The 18,238-nt window shown below is 46.7% G+C and overlaps 1 protein-coding gene across 1 annotated transcript; it reads left to right on the top strand.

The window, feature by feature from the left end:
- The first annotated feature begins 2,080 nt into the window (after positions 1-2,080).
- On the top strand, positions 2,081-17,383 carry LOC103822598 (protein argonaute-4). Its single transcript, XM_030231839.2, has 18 exons — positions 2,081-2,501; positions 5,048-5,213; positions 5,861-5,981; positions 7,012-7,193; positions 7,578-7,714; positions 7,794-7,928; positions 8,084-8,171; positions 8,602-8,749; positions 8,826-8,945; positions 9,163-9,291; positions 9,430-9,563; positions 10,121-10,305; positions 10,551-10,710; positions 11,661-11,976; positions 12,233-12,367; positions 13,131-13,232; positions 13,447-13,646; positions 13,739-17,383. Exons 1-18 carry the CDS (start codon positions 2,483-2,485, stop codon positions 13,845-13,847), a joined length of 2,586 nt encoding a protein of 861 aa, XP_030087699.1. The 5' UTR covers positions 2,081-2,482; the 3' UTR covers positions 13,848-17,383.
- The last annotated feature ends 855 nt before the right edge of the window (positions 17,384-18,238 follow it).

The raw sequence follows: 18,238 nt of genomic DNA, 5'->3' as shown, positions 1-18,238 counted from the left end.
TTCCCACCCTGATGCTTCCCAGGCAGCACCTGGGTGGTGTCCAAGGTTGTGCCAGCCACTCGTGGATCTCCAGCCCTCATGGATCCTCAGCCATTCTGTACCCTCAGAGCACCTCAAGGGCTGCTGGTCACAGCACTGAGAGGTTCACTGCTGGGGCTCCCCTGTCTTGTACAAATCCTGTTTTGTCAGGTCTCGGGGCTTTAGCTGCTCAGAGTGACCTCGAGATGTGTTAGAAAGTCTCTTTTCCCAGCCCGGCGGTCAAAGAAGGAGTCAGAGCTCTTCAGTTCTCCGTCTCAAAGTTGTTTATTCTTTCTTATCTATAAAATTCTTTCTCCTGCTGAGGTCTGCTCAGCAGGACAGATAGAGGCACTCTGGCCATCCCTGGGGCGGTGGTGTTATCTTTTCATAGTAAAAACTATGTGTACATTATTTACAATAACTTTCCAATCCCTAATACCTATGTTAGACAGTGAGCTTCTACTCTAAACCAATCTAAAAGTGCCACTGTCACAGCAGAAGATGGAAGCCAAGAAGAAGAAGGAGAAAGGCAGGACATGCCCAGATTCCTCCATCTTGCCCCCTGAACCCCATTCTAAAAACCCCAAAAAATCTATTTTTCACCCCGTGACAAACTGATTATCATTTTACTTATACTTTTGTGGCTAGCAGATCCTCATATAAGGTTGGTAACTTTTTCCATAGGTCATAATCAAAGGCACAGGGGTCTTGGGCTTTGTGCCAGGGTCTCTGAGCCCCCTGGCAGGGGTCCTGGCAATCCAGGACAGCCAGAGGGATGTCCTGAATTCCGACAGTCAGGTGTTTCAAACCCCACTGAGGCTGTTTAGCTGGTACTCGGAGTTATTCAGGGTGTCATCAACTGAGCAGGGAGAATTCCCTGGTTTTGGGGAACAGTGGAGGACTGGTAAAGCTGGAGCAGCACTGCTGTGGGCAGGCAGGCACCATCAGAGTAGCTGTCACAGAGTGTGCTGGAGTTCTGGGTTAATTATTAAACCTGCAAACAGTTGTCGAGTTTTGGGACAGAACAGGGGAGGTACAGACAGACAATTCCCTCCTTCCTGGTGCCCGAGGGCCAGCAGCTCTCACCTCTTCTGAGGCAGCTCTGGAAGGGCCACATGCATGAGATGCACCCTGGGAAGAGCCAGCAAGGTCAGGAAGGAATCCTGACACCCAGCCCTAGCGAGGGACATCTGGAGTGCTGTGTCCAGTTCTGGGCTCCTCAGGACAGGAAAGACAAGGACATGCTGGAGGGGATCTAGCAGAGGCCACAAAGATGATGTGGAGTCTGGAGAGACTGTGGGAGCTGGGCCTGGTTATTCTGGAGAAGGGACGGCTGAGAGGGGATCCCATCAATCCATACCAATATCTGAAAGGCGGGTGCCAAGAGAATGGTGCCAGACTCTTCACCAAATCACAAAATTGTTGTGGTTGGAGGGGGCCTCTGCAGATCATCCAGGCCTATGCCCCTGCCAAGGCAGGGTCACCCAGAGCAGGTGACACCGGAATACATCCAGGTGAGTTTGGAATCTCTCTGGACAGGGAAACTCCATAATCTTCCTGTGCATCCTGTTCAGTGCTTGGCCACTCTCATGGAGAGTTCATCCTTATGCTGAAGAAGTGTTTCAGTTTATGGCCATTGCTCCTCACCCTGTTGCTGGGCGCCACTGAAAAAGATCTTTTCGCTGGTGCCCAGCAACAGGATGAGGAGCAATGGCCATAAACAAAACCACAGTGTTTAACCCTAACATGAGGAAGAACTTCTTTATGTCGAGGGTGGCCGAGCACTGGAACAGGTGTCCAGCGAGGGCGTGGTGTCTCCCTAACCGGAGACGTTCCAAACCCACCTGGACGCGTCCCTGTCACCTGCTCCGGTGACCCTGCCTTGGCAGGGGTTTAGGACTGGACGATCTCCAGCGGTCCTCTCAAACCCTAAATATTCTGGGATTCCGCGATTCACAGCAGGCACCTGTTGCGGCTGCGGTGTCGCGCAGGCGGCGTGCGCGCTCCCGCGGGCGGGGGGGGGGGGGGGGGCGGCGCGCGTGCGCGAGCCGGCGGCGCCGGGCAGCAGCGCGGAGCGGCCTCTTCCTCCCTCTCTTCTCCTCCTTTTCCTCCTCTTCCTCCTCCTCCTCCTCATCCCCGTCCCGGGAGCGCGCTCGGGCGCGTGCTGGCGGCGGCGGGGGCGCGCGCGGGCTCGGCGGGGGCGCAGCGCGGGGATTGTTCGCGCCGCCGCTCGGGGAAGCGGAACGCGGGGAGCGCTACCCGCCGCGCCCCCGCTGCCTCCTCCTCATCCTCCTCCTCGGCCGCCGCCGCCTCCCGCCCCGCCGCCCCCGTGTCCGCGCCGGACCCCCACCCCGCCGCCAATATTCCCGAGATCAAGCGCTACGCGGCGGCGGCGGGGCCGGCGGCGGGGCCCGGGGCGGGCGGCGGGGCCGGCGGCGAGAGCAGCGAGGCCGCCACCGCCGCCATGGAGGCGCTGGGACCCGGTGAGAGGGGCGGGGGGGCGCGGGGCCGCGGCCTGTCGGGCCGTGACAGCAGGGGAAGGAGGCCGCGGGCCCGGCGGGGCTCCCGGCAGCGGCGGGGCCCGCTCGGAGCCGCCGGCGCTGCCCGTGCCGAGGAGCCGCAGCGGGTCGCGAAACTTTGCGTGGGGGTTGCGGATGCCCGCACGGCCCCGCTGCTGCCGGGGCTACCGGGGGACGCGGCTCGACCTCCCCGGGGTGAGCGGGACGGGGCTGGAGCGGGACAGCGACAGCGAGGGGACGGGGACGGGCAGGGCTGTAGTGTCACAGCGATGCGCGCCCTGCAACCTGTGCAGTGATAAGTGTTAATTTGACATTGAGCTGTATCTGAGAGTTTAAGGTGATGCTGTCTGAAAATACGACTGTTTATTTCTTTAACAAACTTCGCTTAAATACTGGTGGGTTTTTGCATGTGCTGCTTTCCTGCTTGTGTCCTATTCCATGATTATTCTCCCATCGAATGCCTGCAGGATGTATTTCTAGCCCTCAGTGGCCTGTACACCTGACCCATCAAGTTCCCATTCAAAGGATCGGTATTAGCAAAGTGATGTTAATTTTGGTGTGATAGGAAACGTTTATTGACACAAAGGTGCAATTCCAGAAGAATCCAGAGTTTGAGGTAGTGAGGGCTGACTCAGAGCCTGCTGTATGTGTGTGATATATCCTGGCCTCCCTGAGTTCCAGCTGGAGAAGCAGATTCTCTTTCAGTTTTGAAAACTGCTTCCTGTCTGAAGCAATTCGGTTGAGGTGCTTCGTACATAATGGTTGTGGGGTGAGAGAAATTAAAATATAACAGCACATACAGACCTAGTCAGGCTGATCAGATAAAAATCCTATGATGCCAGGGCAGCCTGGCTTCAAATGGGGAAACAGTTTGTAGCTGATTCTCTAGAATCCTTTGAGAAATAACTTCAGGAAGAAGGAGATGTAAGTTTTATTTCCTTTGGTCAGAACAGAGGGCAGCATTGCTCTGCGTGTTTGCAGAACTTGTCAATACCAAGGGAGGAAAATGGGTAAATATAGTTGTCATTTAATCTCTTGCAGGAGGTCAGTGCCTGCACTTCCTTCAGACTAATTAGCATGGGATTAATGGATCATCTCTCGTATCCAAATAAGCACAGCAAACTTTGATTGCCCTCAATGATTCATGCTTGTCAAGACAGCTGTAGTTTTTTTAAAAACAACAAACTGTAACTTTTTTTAAACACTAACTGTACCCCACAACTGGTCTGACCATGAGGGAGTATAATCCATCAGGCAGGTGTGGAGCCAGGAACGTGTCCTGTGGGGTGTCTGTCCGCAACATCCCCCTGCCACTGCAGCTCTGCAGATCTGACATGGCAGTGGGTTTCAGAGCTTACATGCTCTGTGTTCCTTCTGCTTAAAAATATTCCAGGGCTGGTGTCCGTATGTTGGTAATTTCATTTGGTAATGCAGTAGCCAATAGATGACTTTTAAATCCAGTGTGGAATCTCCTGGGATTTGGTCCTGGCTTTAGTTTATGATTGTGTTAAAGTTTATTGCTGCAGCCTGAACTGTACCCAAATAGGAGTCACCTACCTCTGCTTTCTCCTGGTACAAACTCTGATATTTTGTCTTACATGGATGCTGTCAGGTTATAATGCTAAATTTGCCCTAAGTTTTATGATAGGTTTATTATTGCATTCTAGTGAGACTGCTTGCCCTCTCCTTTGCTACTCTACAAAAGAGGGAAGACACTTTGATCACTCTGAGCCTTGCTCAGATATAGACAAACCCATGAAAATATACCAATGTCATTTGCTTTATGTGCAGTGTCAGCTGAGGCTCTGATCGATTTAAAAAATAGTCAGTTTAATCTCGTTAACATGGTATCTCAGATCTTAACACTTTGAGGAGGGTAACTAAAGGCTTCCCTAGTGACCAGCTTGCATGTGAGTAATGCTTCCAGGACTGTAACAATTTCCTCCTTAGATCTGTTCCTGAAGCTCTTCTTTTGTCCCAATAAAATATCTCTTCCATGTCTCTAGGAGTCCATACCTGTCTAATGTTTTCTCCCTTATCCTTCTACTTAGAGGAAAGCCTAAACCTTTCCTCACTCCTGTCTTTACTTTGGAATTTTAAATTGGATCATTGATGTCTGAACTTTAAGCCTGTAGTGAAAACAGTGCTAAAGTGTGGCTTTTGTGGCTGTTGGTTTGTTTTAGAAATGGAGGTAGGGATGTATTTATCTTTGCATTACATGAAAATATATAATATCTGTATGGCTGCATTCCCTCTCAGGAAGAGAATGCAATTCCCTCTCTGTGAAGTTCTTAACTGTGGTCATGAATAAATGCCACTAAATTTTAAGAATGATTTGTGGCACCTACCTATACATGCTTTAGGGAACACATTTTTTACCTTGAAGTTCTGAGCAGCTGGAAGGCTGAGCCTCTTTGAACACCTCAAAATGCTTAAGATGTCTTTCTGCCCATACAAATGGTGCATGGAATGAGCCATCACATCTCACAAACATTTATTTGACTTTCCAGGGCCCCCAGCCAGCCTTTTCCAGCCACCCCGTCGCCCAGGCCTGGGCACTGTTGGGAAACCCATCCGGCTTCTGGCCAACCACTTCCAGGTTCAGATCCCCAAGATTGATGTTTATCACTATGATGTAGATATCAAACCAGAGAAACGCCCCCGAAGAGTCAACAGGTAGGAGTTACTTAATAAAAGTTTATTTATTTAAATTAAGTGTCTATTCCTGATGTAAGGAAGCTGTGCATCCTAGGAATTCTCCATCTGCTAAAGGCCTGTTTGTGTTTGTACTGTGGTCAGCAGTTGCTTTTCAGTGAACTATAATATTCTTGCAATTGGCCTGTAATCTGGAAGGCTCTGGGAATGTACTGAGCATTGACCTCCAGCTGGTTTTATTTTACAGTCCACAAGTCTCTGTCCCTGGTAATTGTTCCACAGGCTGTTACACAAACATGTGTGGCAGCTGAGGAGAGGCATTTCAGCTTGTAGATTTTGGAGTCCACTCATGGATCAATCCACAGAGTGCTCTCACCCACCCCAAGGCTTGTGTCTGCTCCTGTGTGTGAACATCTCTCCAGGTTCCTTTGCTTGCTTTGGCTGTACCTCTGCTGACAGCACAGATACCTGTACAGACACCTGTGTGTGCCACTTGGGTGTCTTAGCCTGGAGGTGACATTCACAGCTTCTGGTGTGACCTGGGGGTGCTTTGGTGCATTACTGTTTTTCATATCTTGCTCCTTGAAGAAAAAATGAAAAGATAATTTTAAATTGTGTAAGACCATTACAGAATTTTCTGTTCTTCTACTTAATGAATCACTGCCTAGGGAGGTGGTGGACACGATGGTGAGGCACTTCAAGATGCAGATATTTGGGGATCGGCAGCCTGGCTACGATGGGAAGCGGAACATGTACACAGCACACCCCTTACCCATTGGCAGGGACAGAGTAAGTGTTGCTTTAACTTCTCCACAGGAAAACTGTTACAGTGTCATTTGAAAAGTGTTCTTTTATTGACATAAGCCGAAAATACTGAATACTGTCACACCTGTTGGTGTCGTATTGGAAATGACAGACAAGGACCAGTCAGGGACTCTAGGAGCTCACTGGTGTTTTACTGAAGTTTGTGTCTTTGGGTTTCTTAATTCCCACTTCTTCAGCTACAGAATATCACAAGACATGAGAACTACATTTTGCTCGTAGAGCTGCAAGGAGACTATTTTTCTTTCACCCTGGTGGAAACTTCCCTTTTCCCTGTTCTGACCCTTGTTCTGTTGCTGAATGATAAAGTCATTGTAGCTGATGATGACTCTGGTTGGGTTTGGTTGTGCTGTGGAGATATGTCCTTGTGTTCCTGAACAGCCAGATCAGCTGTTCAGGAACACAAGGACATATGGCAAACCTGGCAAGTTTTGTTTAGGGCTGGGGTGCTCCTGCCTTGCATGTGCACCCCAGCCCTAAACAAAACTTGCCCCCATCTACTGATCTCCCAAGGGATCTGGTCATTGTTGTGCCTTGGAGGATGTCCAGAATGAGTTCACAGTTACCCTCTGGGCTGTGGGGTGTGAGAATATCCCAAGTGCTGTGCTAGAACTCTGAGATTTGTGTCTCTCAGAGAGTCTCCTTTATGACCAAAAGGTTTTCTTGCCTTCCCATTTGGTTCACAAAACATATTGCTATTAATTGGCTGACTTAAAAAAATGACTCACTGTTCTCCAGAGCTTTGATGTCGCCATACTAATCACTGTTTAAAATTTACATTTAAAGATACTTCAGTGCAATTTCTCTGATGAATAAATGACAAACTTTCAAAGTCCTGAGGGAAGCAATTGTAATATTTTAAGGTAATTACACAAACTAATAATCAAAAATACAGAATCAAAGGATGTCTAGGAGAAAACTGTACCATTGCTGAGTGTTGTGTCTGTCTGCAATCCATAACAAAAGCTTGTGCTTAACCTTCTTGTGCCTGTGACAGGTGGATATGGAGGTTACACTTCCAGGAGAGGGGAAGGACCAGACATTTAAGGTTTCCATTCAGTGGGTGTCAGTCGTCAGCCTTCAGATGTTGCTGGAAGCTCTGGCAGGGCACTTGAATGAAGTTCCTGAAGATTCTGTACAGGCACTGGATGTAATCACACGGCACCTTCCCTCCATGAGGTGGGTATTTGTGGGGCCTTCCTGACTGGATATGTTTCCTATCCATCTTAACATTTGTGTTTGTCATTCCTTGCTGCTGCTCTGCTGCCCATTGCACTCCTGTGGTAGAAGGGATGAGGGATACAGCCGTGTAATTCAACACCTGCCTTACAAATTTGCACTAGAATAGGGAAATGTGATCTGAACTAGACTTGTGTCTGCTGGTCATGTTTCTAACAGGAATTTGCTGTACCCTTTCCAGCTGCCCTGTCAGAAAAGTCTTTGTGTGCTTGCTGACAGTTATAACATGCTGTAGTAATAACATGTTTAAAACACTATAGGTGTGAATGTATAAAGTATATCAGAAAGAAATGATCAGAGTATTAATTTTCTTCTTTTTTTCAGGTACACCCCTGTGGGTCGCTCCTTTTTCTCTCCTCCTGAAGGTTATTACCACCCCCTGGGAGGGGGCAGGGAGGTCTGGTTTGGCTTCCACCAGTCTGTCCGTCCTGCCATGTGGAACATGATGCTCAACATTGATGGTGTGTAGGAGATTCTGTCTCACTCATGCAACAGAGTTCTTTGTGCTTCCCAGTTAATTGTCCTGTCTTTTTATCTTAGTGTCAGCAACTGCTTTCTATCGTGCCCAGCCTATCATTGAGTTCATGTGCGAGGTCTTGGACATCCAGAACATCAGTGAACAAAGCAAACCTCTGACAGACTCCCAGCGTGTCAAGTTTACCAAAGAAATCAGAGGTAAAAGCTTGTCCTAAAGCTTCTTGCTGCAAGAAAATACTGAAACCTGCTCATAATATATTTGCACGGCACATGGAGAACTGGCTGTTCCTTTTTGCCTTCATCCTCTTCAAAGGTGATTCCTGTTCCTGAATTTGTTTCTGTTGGGTTTTCAGGTCTAAAAGTAGAGGTGACCCACTGTGGCCAGATGAAGAGAAAATACCGAGTTTGCAATGTTACCCGGCGACCAGCCAGCCACCAGACGTATGTATCAAGCACTGCCTGACAGTTCTTAAAATCTTCAACCTATTAAATATATCTGGAATATATTTGGTGTATTTTTTATGCAGGAATAGTTGACTCTGGAGGTGAAGCAGCTATGTGGCTTTACAGGAATGTTTAATCTTAGTGGAGTAGAGGAATAGAGTGGGTTTTGACTACTTTTTTATTTCTTTCAACCCAGGAAAACTGAGCTATATCCTGGCTTTTAAATACAGTTATGAAAAGCTCCTATTTTTAAAATAGCTAAAATATGAGTAATTCAGTATATGGTTTAAAATCTTTTCATAAAGAAGAGATTCAGTAACTAAGGAAAATAGAGATTTGCTAAAGGTAGTTTGGAATAGGTTTTTCATACCATTTTTTCCTGTTAAAAAATCTGACAAAGTCTAACTAGAACAAATGTAATTTCTAGATTCCCCCTGCAACTGGAGAATGGGCAGGCCATGGAGTGCACAGTAGCTCAGTATTTTAAGCAGAAGTACAGTCTGCAGCTGAAATACCCTCACCTGCCCTGTCTCCAAGTGGGACAGGAGCAGAAACACACATACCTGCCACTGGAGGTAAGGATCTGAGTCCTGCACTGTGGGCTGTCCTCTGTTAAACAGTGTCACAGCACCTCTCCCTGCTCCTGTGCAGGTGTGTAACATCGTGGCAGGCCAGAGGTGCATCAAGAAGCTCACAGACAATCAGACCTCGACCATGATAAAAGCAACAGCCAGGTCTGCCCCAGACAGGCAGGAGGAGATCAGCAGACTGGTGAGTATTTTTCCAGCTGCACAATCTGTGTTTGTCACTTCTCGTGGCTTTTCCAGAGCATTGGAGCGAGTGATGTTGAGCAGCATACCAAGAGAGAAGTTAAAAAATCTGTTTTGGTTCAAACAAATCCTTCTAAACTGAAAGGCTATTGATGACAAAGAGGGCAAAGTCACCTGAATCTTCAGTGTGGTGACATCAGTACTTGTCTTGTCCCCAGGTGAAGAGTAACAGCATGGTTGGTGGGCCTGATCCATATCTAAAGGAGTTTGGAATTGTCGTCCATAACGAAATGACAGAGCTGACAGGCAGAGTTCTGCCAGCCCCAATGCTGCAGTATGGAGGCAGGGTGAGTTTCTATGTCTTGTAAAACACCTTATCCTGAGTTTATTGAAATTCATGAGGTGTTTTGTGTATCTTCCTCTGGTGGACTACAGTCAAAATGGAGTAGCACTTGATTTGTAATTTGCCTTTGTTTTTTACCTAGAACAAGACTGTGGCCACACCAAACCAAGGTGTGTGGGACATGAGAGGGAAACAGTTCTATGCTGGCATTGAGATTAAAGTTTGGGCTGTTGCCTGTTTTGCTCCTCAAAAACAATGCAGGGAAGACTTGCTGAAGTAAGTATTTTCCTATTTATTCAGGATTCTATTTCAAGGTGTATTTTTTCTCATGTTTCTGAAAGGTGATGTGTAGTATAAATTGATTTTCCCCTGCCCTTCAAATTACTCTACAGAATCCTAAAGAAAGAGGTTCTGTGAACCACTGATTGGTAAAAGTTATGGTTGCAATAATGCTCAGATAAATTAGGTAGATAAGTGAAAATTTACCAGAGAATCAGTATTAGTTTGGGACTCTGCCTCAGGATGTTTATCTCAAATGTCTGTTTCTGTAAGGCTTGTAAAACTACAGTAGCTGATGACCTCCTCAGAGAGGATTAGAGTCATATTAGTGATCTCCTGCTGGGAATAGAACCACTAAAAAATAGTTACTGTAGTGAAATAGCAGAACCAGTGTAGATCTGGCTGATAAAACTGGTGAGTGACCCATAGTGAGAAGGCCAGAACAAATCCACTTCTATTTCAGGAGTTTCACAGACCAGTTGTGAAGATCTGGCTGATAAAACTGGTGAGTGAACCATAGTGAGAAGGCCAGAACAAATCCACTTCTATTTCAGGAGTTTCACAGACCAGCTGCGCAAGATATCCAAGGATGCCGGGATGCCGATCCAGGGCCAGCCCTGCTTCTGCAAGTACGCCCAGGGTGCAGACAGCGTGGAGCCCATGTTCAAACACTTAAAGCTGACTTATGTTGGCCTGCAGCTCATCGTGGTGATTCTGCCAGGGAAGACGCCTGTGTACGGTATGGAGAAGGGGCTGTAAAGTGATCAGGAGTTGTACTGCAAGTGGGTGGCAGGAAGGAGGCAGAGGAGGAGATGGGTTCTCTTTAAAAAGATTGGAGCTGGTTTGTCAGGCCTGGTTGGAGAAGTTGTGTATTACCAAAGAGCAAACTGAACATTTGTCAGTGAAGTTTCAAGGATCTGAATTACAGTAACATTTGAAAAAAATAAGAGCAAGCAGGAACCACTGCCTTATTTTCTGTCACAGCTGAAGTCAAGCGGGTTGGAGATACTCTTCTAGGCATGGCCACACAGTGTGTTCAGGTAAAGAACGTGGTCAAAACCTCTCCACAAACACTGTCCAACCTGTGTCTGAAGATCAATGCCAAGCTTGGAGGAATCAACAATGTGCTGGTACCTCATCAAAGGTGAGATTCAATCAAAAGCTCTTTGTAATGTCTGCATTGTCAAGGAAAATGGTGTTGTTTTGTTGTGTTTGCTAAAATGATACTTTTCAAAATAAAACATACTTTAGAAATTCCCACAGTCTGGAGTGGACAGTGGAGGATATGTCTGCATTTGGAGTGTTCCCAGTAAGCCCTGAGCCAAGGGAAGTCAGAGCCATCCAGCAGTCAGAGCCACCAAACTCACCAAGGTTTTTTTCCTGTCTCTTTCCTGCCTTTGGATTCACTCAGTGTTCCTTTTCCTCTCTCCAAAAGCATCCTGTGTTTGCTTCCAAATTGAAAGAGAAGGAGTGAGGAGGAGTGACTTGGAATTAGTGCTTGTAACTTGGTCTGTTTGATCCTGTCCTTGTCACTTTCTGTTCTTTCTGGTCTGTAAGTGCTGAAGGCAGAGAATTTTGCACTTAAAGACTCTCATGGGTTTTAGTTCTGTTCAGTGCTTTGGATGCACCTTCCTCACCTTTAATGTTTTTTTGTTCCTGGCCCTCTTTCTTTTTTGCTGTTCTTATTTATTGTTATGAGTTGATAAGATGCCACCTCTCCTCTCAAGTCAGGATGAGGAAGTTGGGCTGGAGAAGAGAAGGCTGTGTGAAAAACTCACAGCGCCTTCCAGTATCCAAAGGGACCAACAAGGAGGCCAGAGAAGGACTGTAATAAAGGCTTCAAACTGAAAGAGAGTATGTCTAGATTAGAGATTAGGAAAGAATTGTTCCCTGTGAGGGTGGTGAGGCCCTGGCACAGGTTGCCCAGAGAAGCTGTGGCTGCCCCATTCCTGGAAGTGTTCAAAGCCAGGTTGAACAGGGCTTGGAGCAACTGATGTTAGGGTGGGTTGGGTGGAACTGGCTGGGCTTTAAGGCCTTTTCCAACCCAAACCCTTCTGGAATTCAGTGATTCTAACTAATAATCTTACCAAACAGGCCCTCGGTGTTCCAGCAGCCAGTGATCTTTCTGGGAGCAGATGTCACTCACCCTCCCGCCGGGGACGGGAAGAAGCCGTCCATCGCGGCCGTGGTGGGCAGCATGGACGGGCACCCCAGCCGCTACTGCGCCACGGTGCGCGTGCAGACCTCGCGCCAGGAGACCTCCCAGGAGCTGCTCTACAGCCAGGAGGTGATCCAGGACCTGACCAACATGGTGAGGGAGCTGCTGATCCAGTTCTACAAATCCACTCGTTTCAAGCCCACCAGGATCATTTACTACAGAGGGGGAGTGTCGGAAGGACAGATGAAACAGGTATTGCCTGATAAGTTTTTGTTGCTCATGAAAAGGATTGATATATAGTTATGTGGATTATAAGGGATTGGCTGTTGAAAAAATATATTTATGTGGATTATATTTATCAATTAAGTTTCCTTGAATTGTCCTGGGCAAGCACAATTTACCAGTCTGCTCGTGTTCCTTATCATGCAGCATCTGTACACAGGTGAAAAAAAAAATCATCAAATACCTACTAAATTCATCACATAATAGTTCAATCTTCTGCTTGTAGGTAGCTTGGCCAGAGCTGATTGCCATCCGGAAGGCCTGCATCAGTTTGGAAGAAGATTATAGACCTGGAATAACCTACATTGTTGTGCAGAAAAGGCATCACACCAGGCTGTTCTGTGCTGACAAAACTGAAAGGGCAAGTACTGACTCCATGAGGGGGAGGTGGTGGCACAGGAAAGTGGGATTGTTTGATTCAGTAGGGTAGGGTCTGTCTTGCCCACTTAAGCTGTAAAGCAGCAGCAGAACTGGGTGGTAGCAGGCTTTCTCTACCAAAATAACCAGTTCCTCCTTTTTTTATTGCTCTACATCAGATGGAACAGCTTGTTCCCCCTTTTGGAATAGGTGTGCTCACTATCCCAGTATTTGTGTACCTGGAGATGTATCCTGGGTTTTTATAGTCCAGGATTCCTGATGATGAGCTGACCTGGCTGTTCACTCTGTTCCCTGTTCTGTCTCTAGGTGCATCTAAAATGTGCCTGTGGTACAAATCCGCAGGCCAGCTGAGGAATCTTCTTTAGGGAAGCACTTGATCTGAGGTTTGCTTAAAAACCCAGATCTTCGGGGTGTGAGGGCAAACAAGGGTATGAAATAAATTTATCTTAGGAACCTGCATTTTCAGATCCTGAATTACTTGTGTAGGCTTTATCCCACTCTGCAGTTTTAATGGTGCTGGCAAGGGTTTTATTTTCCTCTGATGACACACCAGCTGGATTTGGTGAAGTTTCTAAAAATGAATTCACAGAGAACATTTTCATTCCTCCTGTGTAAATGACCTTAATATATTTTCACCTTTTTGAGCAGTAAATTCTCCAGCAGCTTTCAATAGAGCCTACCTTTGAAAGCATTTTGGGGTCACTTCCAAAAAAGCCCATGGACTAATAATAAACCTTTCTCACTAGGTGGGTAAAAGTGGCAACGTACCAGCAGGCACTACTGTGGACAGCACCATCACACATCCCTCTGAATTTGACTTTTACCTCTGTAGCCATGCAGGAATTCAGGTAATGTCAGCTCTGCTGTGCTCAGGCTGTGTGACTAAATCCTTGTAGTTGTCCCCATGGGAGAAGTCACTTCTGTTTGTTGCTTGGCAGACTCAGAGTGTGTTGGTGCCTGCTTGGCACTGACTCCTCAGTGCCTGCTGGAAGGTGCAGCCTGCAGATACCCCCTCTATCCTTGCTGTTGCTCTCCAGCTGACTGCTCACCTGTTCTCTGCAGGGAACCAGCCGGCCCTCCCACTACCAGGTGTTGTGGGATGACAACTGCTTCACAGCAGACGAGCTGCAGCTGCTGACGTACCAGCTGTGCCACACGTACGTGCGCTGCACCCGCTCCGTCTCCATCCCCGCGCCCGCCTACTACGCCAGGCTGGTGGCCTTTCGGGCCAGGTACCATCTTGTGGACAAGGATCACGACAGGTAAGCAATGGCCTCATCATCCTGGTAAGCAGGTAGTGAAGCTGAGCTGTGCTGTTTGTCCCAGTTGTTCATGGGTGTGTGTCTGCTCACAGCGCTGAGGGCAGCCACGTGTCGGGGCAGAGCAACGGCCGCGATCCGCAGGCGCTGGCCAAGGCCGTGCAGATCCACCACGACACCCAGCACACCATGTATTTTGCTTGAGAGCACCTGGGAAGATGAGGCAAAACAACTACCCATGCAGTCCTGAAGTGTTTGGAAGCCTCCTGCTCTGTCCAGGGCCGGGGGATTTCGGACTGCCCACTACCAGCAGCTCCGGACAGTCGCACTGAATTTGTTCTTCACTGCAACGTCTGATGCACCAACACAATTGAGCCATTCGTTTCATTGTTTTCTGTACTAGAAATCCATAGACTTGTCTTTTCTGATGCATTGGACTGAATTTTTACCTCAAAGCGCAAAGGCCGATCATCCTGAAATTTTTCAAGGACTTGGCACGAAAGGTTTCTATCAAATCTTTTGCTAGCTGTGGTTTTTTCAGTTCTCCTCATCCCATGAGCTGACGGTGACTGCTGCTCTGTCTCCGTGCCCTGCTTCGTGAGTATGATGTGATGGCAAAATGTTTTATCCAGCTCGCTGTAATCCTTCTGTCGTGTGGGGCCATAGATTTTTTTATGGAGATTTTAGACTTCACTACTGTAAATGCCTTTTAACAAACATAACTTTCACAGGTATTGCAGTTTTTTGTCAGTTTTACTAATTATCTTTTTAATCTCTGCAGACTTGGGCTGCAAAGCAATTGCACTATACTGCGAGTTAATAGGTGGTTCTTGTTCTGTGAATGTGTAATATAACCAATAGTGATGCCTGTCAGTAGATTTTAATGATAATGGTTATAAATAATACTGCCATGGTATCGTAACAAGTACTGAACCATCATTTCCCCCCTCTAAAAATGATAAAACAAAAAAAAAAATTTAGCTTTTAGGTATTTTGCAAACTTTTACAAAAGTGCCCACTTTATGCTGCTGTGTGGTTTGATAAATCTAAGTGATTTTAAAACTTTTTTCTCATAGAAGGTTTAACTTTGGCAATAAATCTTTGTTTTTTAAGCCCCCCCAAACAGTGTAATTTTCTAGCTGAGGATTGTGCATGAGTTTAACCAACATTCTCGTGTCATTTTCTGAACACACAATTTGGCAGTTTCTGAAACAAATTAGAAAAGACACATTTCCATGCTTTTTTTAAGAATTATTTTTAACTGTTTTATATTCACTGTTGGTGTCCTGTCTACAACATTTTTTATAAGCTTGGAAACTGGGTGTTCCGTGTAGGAAAGGCCAACATGTGCAGTTGAAATGTATTGTGTGACAGGCAACCTGAGGACTTGTACCAGCATTTTGAACTGTTTTTTTCCCTGGGAATCTGGGTTGCCCACACAATTGCATTTACAGCATCTTGAACCCGTGTGAGTCTCAAATGCTGATTCTGTCCTAGCCTAGAAATTAGGGTTTTTAATCTGCTTGGCTTTTTTCAGCTGCAACCTGTAATCCAGAACAGGGACCTGGTTTCCCTGGTATTCCTGTAATCCATGAACGTAGTAATTTAAGACTAGATTCCTTACTGTATACCTGAGTTAGTGCAGATTAAAGCTTATTCCTAAACTGAGGAGGAGTTTGAGGAGCCCGAGGATTGCACTGTGGTCTCTGATACTTGTGTGGGGTTTGCTGCTAAGTTGTCTGCTGTCCCAAAGCTTAGGAACCAGCCCCCTCCAAATTTCAGCAATAGGAAATGCTGTTTCCTTCAGTCTTTAAGCTTGTAAATAAATGAAAGTTTACATTTCTAAATGCTGTTGTTTTCAGTTGTACCAGAGTACACTGAACATCTTCAGTTTTATAACCTCCTTGCCAGTAGTACGTTGCATAAATTAAGTTTAACCTCTTCATTTCTGTTGAAAATAGGACTGAAGTGAGCCCTGCTCCTGGCACATGCCAGGACAGGTTTAGATTGAAAAACAAAAAAGATTCTTTTATGTTTTTAAACTTTTTTTTAAAGAATACCTCACTTATGAAACAAAATCAGGACATGTGGGTGGGAGACTGACCGCTGCTTTTCTCAGTACTCGTTCAGGGAGAAGACACAAAAACCCTTTTTAGAGTGAACTCTGACTGACCCAACACACACGGAGAACTTTGGCACCTTGAAAAGCACCTGAGCACCTGTTGGAGGTGGTAGGATCCAAGATCCCTGATTTGAGTTTGTGCACTAGGAATGGGGCTGGTTTAACAAGGGTGCATAAAAAATGAACTTTATCACCAATTAGTTGTCCAGTGCCAAGCACTCTTGGTTGAGACTGAGGGAAGGGAGAGCCTCTCCTTGGTTTGCCTGTGACTGGATATTTGACCTCAGACCAGGTGGAGCATCAACCCCTGGTGAGCCCTGGGCCAGCACCCGAATGGGGCTGGTGTGAGCCCAGCCCGGGCACAGGGCTGGAGTTTTGGGGGGAAAGCACTGAAGTTCAGGATCCAAGTTGCAGCAGTGCTGCCCTAGGCAGGTCTGAGCCCAAGTCTGGAGGACTTGAGGACCTGAGTGAGCCCTGTGGGCCTGAGTGACTCGTTCTGCATGTGTCAATCAATGGGAAGATGTGCATTCTGTAGCTGTAGTTTTAGGGTGTTTTGATTTTTGTTTTTTGGGGTTTTTTTATAAATAAAGCCTGTTGGCCACTGTTTAGCTCTGTGGTGTGAAAGATTTTAAATGTAGCAAAGTTCAAAGAGTTGGGGAAGAGGGTGGTTGATATATATATATATATATAAAAAAAATAAAAAAAAAAAAAGGGGGGAGGGGGGGAGAAATCCTGTTTTCCACCCGGTTCTGCTTGCTTTGTCCCTGCTGAGCTCTGAACAAGCTCTGGAAATCCCTAGTTAGCCTGTCTCCACCAGTCTGGCTCTTGTGTTGCTGGGAGTTCCCCAGGTGCCTGGAGCTCCATCCGAAGGTCGGTGCAGGGGCTGTCCTGTGTCCACCCTGTGTCCACCCCCTTCGGATGGGGCAGGGCCCTGGCTCAGAGCTGGCACTGACAGCCCCAACCCCTTTGTGGATGTGCTGTAGGAGTTTTCTTGCTCAATAGCAAGGGAGTGACCCTGCTTTCATTTTCAGAAGGCAGGGCCAGAGGGCATTGGATCCATCCTGATCGCGATCCACTGCGAGGCTCTTTCCCTGTGCACTGGAGGAAAGATCTTGCACTAAATATCACAGATTTTCTTAGACCTTGCTATTGACATTTTCATATTTCTATGTCTAGAGGCTGCAACTTCAATGTAAAATGTTTGCATTTGTTCAGTTTGACTTCTGATGTAATTTTTTGGTTTCTATATTGTTAGACTTGTAATGTTTCAAATGGTATTTTATTAACTTTGGACTGGATATATGTCTCTAGCAATACGAGGTACTTTCTAAACTGTCCTGCGGCTCACAGCCCCATGTCGAGATAAGATGCTGGTCGTGTACAATTGCATTGTATTTTTTTTTTAGCCTGCAGGGATATTTTGTGTTCATGTGTCCAAAAATAATAATAATAATAAAAAAAAAAATTGGCATTCTCGTGCCAAACGTTCTGTTTTTCCTTATTGCTGTCCAGTAAATGCAATGTACAGAGTGAGCAACCACTACTCTTGCCTGTAAACAAATGTCTTAAACTATTTAACTTTTAATTAAAACTTGTACACAATGTGTTACCTGTGGAACTCATTACCACAATATATCTATTTCTGATGCATTAAGAGTTAGCAAGTTAAAGAAATACGAATGGGTGACATCTCCCAGGATCCTAAAGGAAGCTGAAATTGCAAACCCCAGGGGCAGGGTTCAGAATGGGCCTGTTTTTTTAATGTTTGGGAAATTACAGAGAAAATTTGGTGCTCATTGACCTGCTGGAGAAGGGGGGATTCTGTATCAGAAAGATGCAATGAATAAATGCAAGAGCTGTTGGCTGCTTCATCTTCTCTATGTGAGGTGAGGCTTTGTGTCCTCAGACAGCTGCACTGCACTATAAATACTGCAGGAAGGACAGGAAAAGCTTTTGGAGGAGGCCAGAGCGTGGGAGCTGTGACAAACCGGGACAGGATTGTCTGAAATGCCCGGCACCTTCTGCAGCCTCACGTTAGGTGTCAATTCCATTTGCAGGGCAGATCCTGGGGCTTTGCCACTGAGGTTGCTCAGCCTCACGGAAACCTGAGGAGCTCAATCCTCAAAGTTTGTTCATCTGGCATCTTCCAAACATGAGGTAAAGACCTCTTGGACCAAACCTCAGGAACGCAGGGCCGAGTGATGTGTGGGATTCCGTGCAACAGCTTTGCTGTCTGTGCAGCTCCAATTCCAAAATCCCAGCTGGGTCCTGCTCCAGCCACTCCCTCGGGACAGCAGGAGCTGCTGCTCGTGCTTTGGGAGAACAGCACGAGACGGGAATGCTTTGACAGCCTCAATTCCTGTGGCTTTTCCACCGTTTCCTGGAATGGCCTAGCCAGGAACACACACCTGGGCTCGTTGTGGGAATGATGCTCCTGGGGTTTAGGATGTTACTGACAAAGTCAAGGCACAGG

Source organism: Serinus canaria, chromosome 23 (assembly GCF_022539315.1).
Source record: "Serinus canaria isolate serCan28SL12 chromosome 23, serCan2020, whole genome shotgun sequence".
NCBI classification, from domain to species: Eukaryota; Metazoa; Chordata; class Aves; order Passeriformes; family Fringillidae; genus Serinus; species Serinus canaria.
The sequence above is the reverse complement of the archived record's forward strand: the minus strand, read 5'-3'. Positions and strand labels throughout refer to the sequence as shown.

Excerpts from the sequence above, each read along its gene's own strand:
- LOC103822598 (XM_030231839.2), top strand. Across the intron at positions 5,982-7,011 it reads TACCCATTGGCAGGGACAGA|GTGGATATGGAGGTTACACT; the intron begins GTAAGTGTTGCT and ends TGCCTGTGACAG. Across the intron at positions 13,647-13,738 it reads GTGGACAAGGATCACGACAG|CGCTGAGGGCAGCCACGTGT; the intron begins GTAAGCAATGGC and ends GTCTGCTCACAG.